Genomic DNA, 14,769 nt, shown 5'->3' on the forward strand with positions numbered 1-14,769 from the left:
AGTCATTTGGCTTATGTGGGAATTCAAAATTGTGTAATTAATGAAGGAGTTATATTTAGTGCGACTTTTTGGACTTTCCGGTGCTGGAATCCAACGGAAAAAATTGAGGTGAAATCTTGATTTGTGTTATTTAAACTGGTTTCTTAACTGTATATATGGATTCAACACCTTGAAAAACCCATAGGGCAATTGGATTGTGCAGGGGTTACCCATCAAGCTTGCGATTTCAATAAATTCCTGCCCGATTTTAGAGAAATTAGACTGGAAAAACCCACCAAAAGAGCTTCCAAAAAGTCTCACTAAAGACAACTCGATTAATGAAGTGGTTAAGGAAATTAGTTGTTAACACCATGACTTACGTTTTTGGAAGTGGTTATCTTTTATTTCTCCTTTATTCAAGGAGAAACAATTGATTCAATTTTTAGTTAAGTTAGTTTCTTGAATTTGAGCAAATTGTTTTTGTATAAAGCATAGAAAAGAGAACTTAGGGGGTTCATTGTGATTCACGTATTTTGGATTATAGGACTCTTTAGAGAATCTTTGTGCTAGTTATCCATGGTTGATTTTTCTTTTTCAAGGGATCATACAATGAACTATAGGGCAAAGGCCGCTCTATAATTGTGGCGATTCCATCTTTTCCTTTAATTTTCAAATTGTGTACTATTTTTTTGCTAAGCAAATGTCTATGGCTTGATTATGTCTTTTTAATTATTTGCAATTAGGCAACAATTTTTATTTTATAGGATACATTACTTTCTTGCACTAAATAATTTAGGACATATTCATCTTGTAATTGATTTAGATTGGTTGAATTAACTATGGATACCAAAGAATTTAGCAATGGAATAGGTTAGATAAGTTTGGTTTGCCACTGTAATTATTTCTTGTGGCTGAATTTAGTATAAGTTGTAATTATTTTTGTAACATAATTTAGTTAGCATCTAGAAACCAGCTACTCTATAAAATTATTTATAATAAATAAAGTAGTCAATGTATCAATAATGTAGGGAAACAAAAGATTTGTAATTTCCCCAAGAAAGAAGCCAATAGTTAGGATAAAACAACAAAGGAAGTTAAGATTTTGAAAATGTATATATAGTGTATAGAATTTTTGAAAGATTTATGCTACCATATTGATAAATAAAGTTTGTTCTTTTGATGAATGGAGTAATTAATTTCATATGTTGTATGAGCCTATCAACCTCCAACTTGACATGACCATCCTTTTGATTAGAACGACAAAGTTTTCCATCACAGATACATCATAGAGCTAAACCCTTGGTTATAGGATCGTATTCTTAATTCTGACATGACAACCTTAAAACCTTCCTCTTCCATGATTTGGTTCCTTTGGAAAGCTACAATCATGGAGGATATACAACAACCCCTTGATTCGATAGGGACTCTTTTTACTAACCACACTTCTTTCTTCCTCTATGATTGAGTTGTAAGAGCATGTATAAGACCAACCTTAGCCAAAATTTCCATTGACAAACCTCAAAAACCCTAATACCATTGAAACATTAGGATCGATTTTTTTTCCACACCAATGTAGGGAAAACTCTAAAATACTAAAGACTATTGACCTAGCCTTTATCGATACCATCTCAAGACCCATACATGTACCAACACCATTATGTGTAGACAAAATATGACCACTTGAAATAACACGCAATTGGATTATAAGGGGATATACTTCCACCCTTATTGGATTTCTTTTAGGTCTTGTTATTTTATTTTTTATTTCTAAGGAAGACAAACTCTTAACTAATCAAAAGCAATTTCACATCATACTCCAAAGTAAAAAAAACAATTTAAACTTAGATCAACTAAATACATAAATCTCCAATTTAATCATTCTTAATACTAAATCCATAATTTTCCGTCTAATAATTATTGATACTACACATTTGAGTCAAGTGATATAAAAAAGCCTATTTTTTTTATCCATTTACTATACATAGAGCTTAAACACTAAGACTTTGTGCAATTTTCCATCTAGAAAAAAAATATTACAATGTAATAATAATAGTCTAATTTTAAAACATCAAATTAGTGTATGAGACTAGACAAGAGATGGTCCAGGTGCAATGATTTAATTGCTAAAATTTATGGAGCATGTTGGTAGTTTGAGTGGTTGAGAGCATGATTTGTTCTCCATCCACCAAGATTCAATTCCAAAAAACATGTAAAATATAATCACCTTACTTATGTGACATATGGACGCTTTCTAAATCATAAGTCATTAGTATAGGTGACTTACTAGTGTTATAATAAAAACTAGAAAAAGCTAACCTTGACCTTAGTCTTAGCCAAATTACTACAACTGGATAGAGGAGGTAGAGTATGTATGTCTTTGCGAAAGTGGGTCCCTTATCCTACAAACAATTACTACAATTAGATAGAGGAGGTAGAGTATGTATGTCTTCGCAAAAGTGGATCCCTTATCCTACAAACAAGGGGTGTCATACCCCCTTATCCTACAAACAATTACTACAATTGGATAGAGGAAGTAGACTATATATGTCTCCGCTAAAACAAGTCCCTTATCTTACAAACAAGAAGTATCATATACCAAATTAATATTTCTTAAATATGAATTTAAAATTAAATAATAATAATAATAATTCTATACTTACTCCACCCTCTAGATATATCACCTTAAAAATATAAAAATATAAACTATCAGAGAATTTGAACATGCTATTCCCGCAAAAACGACACGAGCCCTGAAATCTTTTACAGATGGATAGGGATCCATGTTCAGATCAGCCCAATCCAAGTATCGACCATCATTAGTTTTGTCATTATTGGATAACTTTCTGAATAGGAACACTGGCTAGGTTTTGTCATTATAGGATAACTTTCTGACTAGGAACACTGGCCAGGTTTTGTCATTATAGGATAACTTTCTGACTAGGAACACTGGCCAGATAACGAAGAAACGTGGAAAGCTACCCCAATAGCTAACTTTGTATTTAGGCTGATGCAGGTCTACGTAGGCCAGTCCATGATAGTAGCTTATATAGTTTGTATATATCCCAAAATTGCATATGTATTCATCATGTAGATATGCACAGTGCAGAATCTCAGTTCGACATATCCCATAAATTGTGCAATGGAATTACAGAGGATGGCTCAGAAAATGAGCACGAACGCGGTTTCCGTGTGCAGAAAGCGCAGAAGCTGGCTACTGGCCATCACAGCGATGGCGGGAACCGGATACGGGTTTTACAGATTGTGCACATCCCCGTCAATTGCGACAAAAAAATACCGAGTCCTTGAACTTCTGAATTCTCTGGTAACGATATCCGAGGCAGCCTCGGCATCTGCAGAGACACTTTCTTTGTTGTCGAATGATATTAAAACCTTTTTGAAATCGGATTCTGACGAAATACCCACAAGCTTAAAGCAGCTCTTCAAGCTGGCCCAGTGCCGAGAAGTCCACGAAACCCTAACTATGGTTTCAGGCGCCATGTCCACCGGGGTTTTTAAGGGTTTGAGCGGAGAAGAAGGGAATTCTCCCGGGCCAGGAGTCGCAGAGAGGGTTATGGACAAGTTCTTCACGGCGGCCGGAACAGGTTTTGTTTCTGTTGTTGTCGGAAACTTTGCTCGGAACTTGGTTGTCTCTTTTTTCGAGCATTATCAAAACCTAAAAACCCTAAATTTAAACTTGAGTCCTAAAACTTATGGGGAATCTGGGTTTGTTGACGTTCTATGTAAGGGTGAAATTCGGGTTTTGCTTGCGGAATGCATTCGGAGTTTTGTTAGCACTGCAGTTACTGTTTATCTGGACAAAACTATGCACATTAATGTGTATGACGAGATCTGTGCTGCTTTGACAAACCCTAAGCACGAGGCCCAGATGAAGGGTATTTTGATTACTGTCCTCAATGGGGCTGTTGAGACCTTTGTTAGCACTTCGTATGATGTTTTGACAAATGGATCCTCCAACGGAAATAAAAATTCATGCCAGAGTGATGGTGAAACTGAAACCCAGCACGTCTCTAATAACTACAAGGAGGATTGCGAATTGTCCGATACTCTGGGGATTGAGGTTGGTGGGGTGAATCTAGAACAGACAACCTTGGACATCAAGGATGTGAATTATGGGGTTTCAGGACCAAAGCATAGTTGGATCGATAAGATCTCCTATACCCTTTCAATTCCCAGCAACCGGAAGCTGTTAGTCGAAGTAAGTGGCAAGGTTACCGTCGAAGCCTCGCGGTCTTTCTTCGAGTTTGTGCTGTTTAAGTTTTCTGAATTCTTTACTGTAACTCTGCCTATTGCCTGCCATGATGCATTGCATAGACTCCTCGAGATTGTGAGGTATGTCGGTACTAAATCAATTGTTGTTGCCACTGTCTGTCTTGCTATTTGCTTTCATACATTCACTGGAGTGAGCATTTTGGAAGTTGTCTAGGTCAGTTGCTTTGAAGGGAATTGTGAAAAGGCGTTTCTATGTATATATAAAGAAAACCCTGAATAATATTATCAGGGATTAAACTTCCTGGATCTCTCTGCTGTCCATATTCGAATCCAAGATGCTGCTGGCTTATTGTATTCTATTGGATAGCATTGTAACTTGTCAACTGTTTATTTGTTGTAAAAAACAACTAGGGAATAAAGTAATTCTTTTGTGATCTTCATTTCATGAGTGTTGCATGGCTCTCAAGAAGACCGGCCAATGCAAGATTTGCATTTTCCCACAGAAATCTTACAAAAGAGGTAGTTTAGTGATAGAGATGGGCAAGGTGCTTGAGGTTATCTGCAGGTTCTTTCAGTGAAAATCATGTCAAGGGTGTTTTTAAAATGCGCCAAATTTTGGCACAGTCTATACAATTTTTTGGACAATGGATAAAACGTGTAAGACCCTTCAAATCACCTGATTGCACAGTAAAGTCATGACCCAATGGCAGATTGTTCCAATCACCTATTGCACGTCCCAAGTTTCATTCTTCTCATGCTGCTAGAAGGCTATGGCCAGTTGAACAAGGCTGACTGCTATTAGATTCCAGTATCTGGGATACTTCTTTTCTCTGCTACACTGCTGCAGCCAACTTCTCTCTGCGAGATAACTGCACCCAGTGGTGCTGAGTAATGAATAAACACATACCATATTTGTGATAAGCCTAGTCGAATTTAAACACTCAGGCTTCCATCTCACCACTTCAAGAGGTAATATGCTTCTTGAAGGATCTCAAAGTTTGACTTTTGTACCTCTTCCTTCATCTATCTCAACCAGGTGCATCCATAAAGTTCTCTTCTTTGGCCGCTGTTTTTGGGTTTGTCATATATATGTTGTACTTTGTAGCAGTAAGTGCAGGGCCTTTGCTGATAGTATTTAGAGTTCCATCATTCTGTAAGTGACAATCTATCTGGACATTATATTTTGTATTAATCTCTAACATGCCATTTGTTGTGGTTGAACCACTTCCGAGTCCCAAACCAAGAGTTTCAAGTATATGGTATTAAACTTTCAGTCATCCAGTTGTGCATAGAAATATCTGTTTGCTCTTGCTTACGACATTTTTGACGAATGTGTCTTCTGGGACAGATGGGGCAATACAGAATACATATCCAGTGCTATGGTGAGCTAACTTAAATCATTATACTCAACACAAATTTGCTAGGCTCAATTTCCAGTAAAGATGCGTATTTCCGACTCTGGCAAAACAAGGTGGGTGGTATGAATTGACAAACGATAACCAATACCCAGAAAATTGACTTGTACAATTTCAACAACTTATTCCAGTGGCGTTGTTAAGATTTCTCACGATCTGGTAATGCCTGGCATTTGGAAACCATTCAATAGACTATGTTGGAGAATGACACTCGATGATGAGGGGTCTTTCTTTGATCTGAACCTGGATTTTCTACCATGAATTGTTAGTTTTCAGTGATAAAGCTGTGGATATAATCGTTATTTGCTAAATTTGTTATTGTTAGTTTGACAACGAATTAGTAATTTTGGGTAAAATGTAACTAGACAGTTTTTACAGTTTTATACTGAAATATTAGTTATGTAACGACGGTCGATAATATAAAAGAAACAAATGCCCATGAAATGTAATGTGCGGAAATTCATTGTTGAATAACAAATTCCAATTCAGTTTCTTATTCAGTTTCGTGTCTTGGTCATTCTGTTGTGGTTTCTTTGTTGTTTCTTCTCCTATTTTTCTCCCATTCTACCAACAAGTGGTATCAGAGCCTAACAAGGCCGAGCGATTGGGCGTGAAGACCCTGCCTGCGTGAAGAAGAGTCCAGAACCCGCGTTGAAGAAAAGGCAATCAGCCTGCGTGAGAGCGGTTTGATGCTGTCTGCGTGAATGGGCGTGAAGGCGTGAGTCCAAGACTTGTTTTTTGCTGTGTGAAAACCAGCGAGGTTTGAAGGGCTGTGTGCTCTGCGTCAAGTTATTCAGTGGAGGATCGTTGCTGAAACCCTGCGTGAAGAGCCAGAAGAGCCGGCTGTGTGCTCTGCGTCAATTCAGTGGAGGATCGTTGTTGAAACCCTGCGTGAAGAGCTAGAAGAGCCAGACTGCCCTGCGTGAAGGAGCCGAAGTTGCTGCCTCTATGAAAGAGCCTATCCCTGCGTCCCTGCGTGAAGTGTCAGATTGCTGCCCGGAGTGAGAACCTACAGTGCAAGTTGAATAATTGCCTGTGTGAAAACCTGCTTGATGAGAACTTGCAGTGCGAGTTGAGATTGCCAGATCGCTGCCCAGAGTGAGAACCTGCAGTGCGAGTTGAATGATTGATCTGCGTGAGGCGTTTTTCCTTTGCTGCGTGAAGGAGCTGAAGTTGCTATTAAAATCCGGGTATTTTTTCATTTAAAGAATTTTTTGTTTAAAGGGGTGAATGTGAGAAAGTCAAGAAAAAAGAAGACAAATTTTTTTAAAGGAAAGGAGAAAAGAAGTTTTCTTAAAAAAGGGTTTTCTTTGAATTTAAAAAAAGCAGAGGTTTTTCCCTGGAAAAATTATTCAGCAATTGAAGTAGGGAGAGTTAAAACTTGGAAATCCTTTGTTGGCATTGGATATTTTTTTTGGAAGAAGAAAATTAAAATATTTTTTTAAAACCCTAGACTGAAGATTGAAAGTCTTAGAAAATGGCCAAGATGTCGAATGCAAAATTCGAGGTGGAGAAATTCACCGGAAAGAGCAATTTTGCTCTTTGGAAACTGAAGGTTAAGGATCTGCTTGTGCAATAAGGGTTGCACAAGGCATTGGATGGAGTAGCTAAGAAACCTGCAACCATGACTACTTCAAACTGGGAGGACTTGGATGCCCAAGCTCTCAGTACCATCCGGTTATGCCTAGCGGATGAAGTTCTCTTCAACATTGTTGAAGAGACTACGGCGTCAGGATTGTGGGAAAAACTTGAAAACCTCTATATGACAAAATCATTAACCAACAGAATTTATCTGAAACGACAGTTATACAGTCTTCGAATGAAAGAAGGTTCAAGCGTTGCAGAACATTTGAATGTTTTTAATACACTAATTTGTCAATTAACAGATATGGAAATCAAAATACAGAAAGAAGATAAAGCCATAACCTTGCTGCCTGAATCATGGGATCACTTCGTAACTTCAATCAGCATCAGTTTTGCTGATTCTTTGAAGTTTGAATCAGTCGTGGGAGCTCTTCTGTCTGAAGAAGTACGAAGGAAATCCAACACTGAAACAGTTGCATCAGAAGCCATGGTTGCTAGAGGACGCTCAAAGGAAAGAGGAGAAAAACCAAGGGGGTCTTCCAGGTCAAAATCGAAGGGCAAGAAGTGTAAGGCAAAATGTTGGAACTGCGGTAAAGTTGGACACTTGAAGAAGGACTGTTGGAAACGGAAGGAATCCGAAAACCCGAAGAACGAAGCGAATCAGGTCGATTCAGGTATGATAGACGAAGTTTTATCTGCTGAAGAATTATGTATGATAGATGAAACTTCACCTGAATGTAATGTCTCTCAGAGTTTTGATAGCTGGCTGTTAGACTCTGGTGCTTCGCATCACATGTGTCCACATAGAAATTGGTTTACCTCGTATGAAAATGTAAACGGTAGTTCTGTGTTTATGGGTAACAATGTGTTATGTCAGACTGTTGGGATGGGAGATATCAGGATTAAGATGTATGATAACACAGTTAGGACATTAACTAGTGTTAGACATGTACCTGACTTGAAGAAAAATTTAATCTCTTTGGGAGTGTTGGATTCAGATGGTTATAAGTTTATAGGTCAGGATGGCGTCTTGAAAGTCTTTAAAGAAGCCCTTGTGGTTATGAAGGCAGAAAAGGTCGGAAATCTTTATAGGTTAAAAGGAAGTACTCAGGTCAGTGAAGCAGCGGTTGCGTCAGAAAAGGAAAAAGCAGGTACTCGTCTGTGGCATCAGCGTTTGGGTCATATGAGCGAGAAAGGTCTTCATATACTGATGAAACGTAAATCTCTTCCCAGTTTGAAATCCTTGAATTTAGATATCTGTAAAAATTGTGTGTATGGAAAACAGTGTAAACAGAGATTTAAAGTTGGAAATCATAATAGTAAAGATGTTTTAGACTACATTCATTCTGATCTGTGGGGGCCTTCCCCTGTTGTGTCATATGGGGGTGCATTGTATTTTTTAACGTTCATTGATGATTACTCCCGTAAAGTTTGGATCTATATGATAAAAAGGAAAGCTGATGTATTAAATGTCTTTAAACAATTTAAAGTAATGGTAGAGAAAAGAACAGGCAAATCTATTAAATGTCTAAGAACTGACAATGGTGGTGAGTTCACTTCTGTTGAATTTGAACAATACTGTAAGGATGAGGGCATTGTTAGACACAAAACTGCTGTTTATACTCCTCAGCAAAATGGTGTTGCTGAGCGTATGAATCAGACTCTTATGGAAAGAGCCAGAAGCATGATCAGCAATGCTAACTTGCAAAAGAAGTTGTGGGCAGAAGCAGTGTCTACTGCTTGTTATTTAGTTAACAGATCACCTTCAGTAGCAATTGATTCTAAAATTCCTGAAGAAGTTTGGACAGGTCAGTCTTGTGACTATTCACATTTGAGGATATTTGGATGTGATGCTTATTCTCTTATTCCGAAAAATCAGCGTTCAAAATTAGATCCAAAGTCGAAATGTTATGTCTTTGTTGGGTATGACTATGTAGTGAAAGGATATAGGTTGTGGGATCCTACATTGCGGAACATAGTCATTAGTAGAGATGTAACATTTGATGAATCCTCTTTGTTAAAATCAAATGTTGAAAGAATTGAACAGGAACAGGTATTGCCGAGTCAACGAGTTCAGTTGGAGGCTAGATCTTTCGGTGACAGTCGAAAGGAAGGAGAGACTTTTGGAGAAAAAGGTGTTGAAGACACAAAGGAAGCTGTTGAAGCTTCTGAACCAGTGCAAGTTTCCGAACCAGTTCAGCAACCAGTCGCTCTGAGAAGGTCTACAAGGGAAAGGAAAACTCCCAAAAGGTATGAAGATTCTGCGTCATCTTTTGCTTTGGTTACTGAAGATGGGGAACCTTCTTGTTATCAGGAAGCAGTAGATGATACAGATAGCGAGAAATGGAAAATGGCTATGGAAGAAATGGACTCCTTAGCCAAGAACAATACCTGGGATCTTGTAGAGCTTCCTGAAGGGAGAAGTGTTGTTGGATGTAAATGGGTCTTCAAGCTGAAACGAAAAGTTGATGGTAGTATTGAAAGGTATAAGGCGCGACTGGTAGCAAAAGGGTATTCTCAGGTTGAAGGTATAGACTTTCATGAGATTTTTTCTCCAGCTGTAAAACTTGTTTCTATACGTACTGTGTTGGCACTAACTACGTTGCTTAATCTTGAGTTAGAACAGTTAGATGTTAAAACAACTTTTCTACATGGTGATTTGAACGAAGAGATATATATGGAACAACCAGAAGGTTTTGTACGAGGTCGCAATAGAAGATTAGTTTGCAAGCTTAGGAAATCATTGTATGGTTTGAGGCAGTGTCCCAGACAATGGTACAAGAAGTTTGATTCCTTCATGGTGAGCCAGAACTTTATAAGAAGTGAGTATGATCATTGTGTGTACTTAAAAAGTTTCAATGGCATATTCATTATCTTAGCTTTGTATGTTGATGATATGCTTATTGCAAGCAAAAGCATGGAAGAGATCAACAGGTTAAAGGCTCAACTCTCTAGGACGTTTGATATGAAGGATCTTGGAGCAACAAAACATATCTTGGGCATGGAGATACACAGAGACAAGAAAAATGGTAAGCTTTGGTTGTCACAGCAGAAGTATGTGGAGAAGGTACTTGAAAAGTTCTCTATGAATAATGTGAAACCTGTTAATGTTCCTTTAGCTTCCCATTTTAAGCTTTCTTCGGTTTTGAGTCCTAGAGCTGATGAAGAAAAGCAGTATATGTCTCATGTACCATATGCAAACGCTGTAGGCAACTTAATGTATGCGATGGTATCTACAAGACCTGACATTTCACATGCAGTTGGAGTTGTCAGTAGGTTCATGGCAAATTCAGGAAAAGAACATTGGCAAGCAGTGAAATGGGTGCTTCGATATCTAAGAGGCACAAGTGACCATTGCATCGTCTTTAACGGTAGTGAAGGATTAGTCTGCGGATATGTAGATGTTGACTATGCAGGTGATTTGAACAAAAGAAGATCTACTACAGGTTATGTCTTTACTCTTGCAGGTGGAGCAATTAGTTGGATGTCAAAGCTTCAAGAAACAGTTGCGTTGTCCACTACCGAAGCTGAATATATAGCTGCTTCAGATGCCAGTAAAGAAGCAATCTGGTTAAAGGGTCTGCTCGATGAGATTGGAAGGACGCAAGAGAAAGTGAATGTACTTTGTGACAGTCAAAGCGCTATTCACTTGGCTACAAATCCTGCTTATCACAGCAGAACCAAGCACATTGATGTAAGGTATCATTTTCTGAGACATGTGATCGATGGCGGAAAAGTAGCTCTTCAAAAGGTCCATACGCGAGAGAATTGTGCAGATATGTTCACAAAGCTAGTTACAATAGAGAAGCTGCGGTGGTGTTTAGCTTCTCTTGGCTTGCAGAAAAGATGATGAATGGGCATGGGCAAGAAATTAGGAAAATTGTTGTCAAGGTGGAGTTTGTTAGTTTGACAACGAATTAGTAATTTTGGGTAAAATGTAACTAGACAGTTTTTACAGTTTTATACCGAAATATTAGTTATGTAACGACGGTCGATGATATAAAAGAAACAAATGCCCATGAAATGTAATGTGCGGAGATTCGTTGTTGAATAACAAATTCCAATTCAGTTTCTTATTCAGTTTCGTGTCTTGGTCATTCTGTTGTGGTTTTTTTGTTGTTTCTTCTCCTATTTTTCTCCCATTCTACCAACAGTTATGGTGTTTGTTGCCCATCCATTTCATTTTCTCATTTTCCTTTCTGCCTGGTTTTGCCGATTGAAGATTTTTTTAAAATGAAATATTTTTAACCATATAATAAACTTTTTAGCAATTTTTCATGTGTATTGTGGGCTGGTGACATTTTTTTGACATAACAGAAGTCATCTTATGATTACCGCATTATTTGGTGAAAGAGTTAGTTCCAATGCATACAAGTTTTGCAGAAGCATATGAAATTTTCTACGGAGTATACCAAGTTGATGTTGGAGTGAAGGTGATTTACAAAATTGTAGACCATGTACAAGTGTCTCCATGGGTTTAAAGGCTCTCTCTTTCATGGGATTATACAAAGATCAAAGAAAATTCAAAGGTTTCCAATGAGAACTCCCTCTTCTGTACACAATTTTCTAAATTTTGTTTAGCCTTTTCCATTCCTCTTTATAATTTATAGTTAACCAGCAGGAACTTGGTATTGGTTTATTCAATCAATGGTATACCTTTTGATTGGTTTATATATTTTTGCTTCCAGAACTACTCGTCCCTTAGTTGGAAGAATTACATATAACAAGAGAAATTGAGAGAATTTTTTTAAAATTCACTCCAGAGGGTTTAAAATGGAGCAAATTGAAACAGGGTGGCAATCGGCATGCCATTTAACACTTGACACACCATGCGATAAATTGCCAACGTGGATTTGTGTGGGGAGAAGGCATGTGATCAAGTCTTAACACTGGCAAAACCTTGAACACTTGTCGTCAGAGGGTACAAAAGAATGTTTAGGTGCTTAGGCACTATATATATATAAAATATATATCTTCTTGATTCCTTAAAATATTTCATATATATATATATAATATTTTAAGAAATCAAGAGGACATTAGTATCAGCAATTACAAAATGAAAATGTAAGAATGAAGCTACACAAAACTCTTTTAATAGATTTTTGAAGATTTCATAATCCAGAAAAAGTTTCCATCTAGCATATACCGTAGTCATCACATGATCTTGTAAACTTTGGCCTTGGAACAAGGTTCCACATTTCTGATACAATTCAAGTAGCTGCCCTGAAATGTATTAGCTTTTGATGAAACACTCTCTTGTGCCATCTTCTCCTTCTATAAAATTTATATGAGCATAAAGAGTTTATATGAGCATCCATCTATCTTGTATCTACCATAAATGCATTTATGGTTATTTTTGGTAATTATCATTATTTATACTTACGAATTTAAGAATTTGTTAGTGATAATGATCATCTTATAGCACTCTTATGGCATTGATGAGTCAATAAGCAATGTATCATTACATTGCATTATTTTTTAATGTTAGATATTATTTTTTGTATTTTTTTAATGTTAGATATTATTTTTTGTTTTTGGCTAATAGGAATTTGATAATTTAGTATGAGAGAGATATTGTAGTGGTGTGTTAAATGAACTGTTATATCTAATAATAATAAAATATAATGCTTATTCTACTAGAAATTAAAAATAATAAATCAATTCCATTTAATTTGTTATATTGTATTTTTGCTTTTATTAATACCAGTGTAGATCTATCTGAACTTTGGATCTAATCTTTTTTCATTTTAAAAGAAGTTTGTATCTCAAAAGATTTGATCTCCAAGCGCTTGGTAATCCAAAATTAAGTGGATCTAGGCTGATTTTAAAAGTAATATAATTTATAATTGTTATTTCATGTCTCAAATAGTTTTCGGGCTAGAATATGGCTACACAATTTCTAGCAAGATTTTATTTCTTGTTTAAAATACAATTTTGAATACATAAATGGATTCCGCATTTGAAAAACCCCGAAACACTTTATCTTTGTAAATTAAACAACTTTAAAATATAATTTTAAAAAAATTGTATTGGATTATTAAGTGTTTAATGGGTCTCTCATATATAGATATTTGCATTTATTAAATCATCTATATATATAGTTATTTTATATTAATTATTTTAATTGACCAAGCACATAATTTGTATAATTGGTCTATTAGTATGTTAAATTTTGATGGTCAAATTTAACTATCCTAAATTAGTATCAATTATCTTTTATTAATATTAATTGATATATATATATATATATATATATATATATTGTAAGCAAGTCGTGAACTTCATATTAACAAAAACAATGTACAAAATTTACAGAGCCATAGTAACGCTGGTGAGAACAAGTTTGGACCAACTGCCCATCATGGGGAAACCAGAAGGTCCCTGAGTGAAAACACGAGTCAAAGAAAACTCAATCCTTAGACAGAGCTAGAGAAAGTGACATGCATAATTGAAGACCAAAATACAAATATTCATACGAATTCCTTGAGAGCTGAGCATAAGAGCTATTAAGAAAGATAATTTAAACTATTTGCTTGCCTTTGGAGGTCGTAGAGCCATCTGACTCATTGTTGGTTTGCCATTGTGTCTTTTTGTTGCTCCTCAACGATGAGACAACCATATGAACTCGAGGCTTGTTGTGTCGGTGTCTACTCTGCATCCCTGCTTGCTTGACCATGCAACTAGATATCATCTATCCGGGCAAAATGGGAGGGAGACGTTTGTGAGATGGAGAGGGAGAGAATGCCATCTTCGGAGTTGGAAGAGGAAGGGGAGAGTGGGACAACAAGGAAGGAGATGTCAAAGTAGCAAGATAATTGATGCAAAGTTTGGTGGAGGCAGCTAACTTGGGTATTGGCTTCCACAACCTTTCTCATGGCTACTTATTTGGCTTGTTAATGCTTCCATAAGTGTTTGCCCAGTGAATTTTAGAGGGCCCAATGCCCATCACCAAGGCGCTTGCTTTCTTCGGCTTCCAGAGAAGCCACATTGCGTCATATGCTCATTGGAATGTTTGGGTTGAAGAGAACTGAGTTCTCGTCAAAACTTGCAGCACGAGGGGGATGCCCACGACCACGTCCACTGCCTGACCTGTCCACGCTCGTGAACCATAGTTGCACGCAGGAGAATGAGGAAGGGGAGTTCAAAGTCGTAGCGGGAATGACAATGATTCTTTAGGAGGGAGACGAGAGTGTAGCAGGGTGAGTGATAGTGGCGCTTTAGGAAAAAGCCGGGCAGGAAAAGAGGCAAGAAAGGGTTACTAGAAAGTTCACCATCGCCGAGGAAGAGGCTTGCGAAGTAAATGAGGCACGAGGGCCAAGTACAGGGAGCTTGCATAAAGGATATTGTAAGGACCTGCAGTTCTTACGCGCGTTCCGGCTGAAGTGCGAACTCAACATAAGCGTGCGAAGGTGTTATGAGTGCGTGTAAGGTTGGGTGAACGATTTATATATGCGTGGGAGCGTAATGGAACACCCACGGGCCAACCAGCGAACAAAGTAAGACCAACCTTACTTGGGAGCGTTTGAGGGAAGGCCGACTTGAGTTTTGAAGCATTTGCGAT

The 14,769-nt window shown here is 37.4% G+C and overlaps 1 protein-coding gene across 1 annotated transcript; it reads left to right on the forward strand.

Moving 5' to 3' along the window:
- Nucleotides 1–2,930: 2,930 nt before the first annotated feature.
- On the forward strand, nt 2,931–4,649 carry LOC149172409 (protein PHLOEM PROTEIN 2-LIKE A10-like). Its single transcript, XM_089424311.1, has one exon. It carries the CDS (start codon nt 3,119–3,121, stop codon nt 4,421–4,423), a length of 1,305 nt encoding a protein of 434 aa, XP_089280437.1. The 5' UTR covers nt 2,931–3,118; the 3' UTR covers nt 4,424–4,649.
- Nucleotides 4,650–14,769: the final 10,120 nt, after the last annotated feature.

Source organism: Pinus tabuliformis, chromosome 4_2, assembly GCF_031772625.1.
Source record: "Pinus tabuliformis cultivar Carrire ecotype Pingquan chromosome 4_2, CPIR1, whole genome shotgun sequence".
Classification (NCBI taxonomy): Eukaryota; Viridiplantae; Streptophyta; class Pinopsida; order Pinales; family Pinaceae; genus Pinus; species Pinus tabuliformis.

Coding starts and splice junctions, on each gene's coding strand:
- LOC149172409 (XM_089424311.1), top strand. CDS start 3,119: ATGGAATTACAGAGGATGGCTCAGAAAATGAGCACGAACGCGGTTTCC.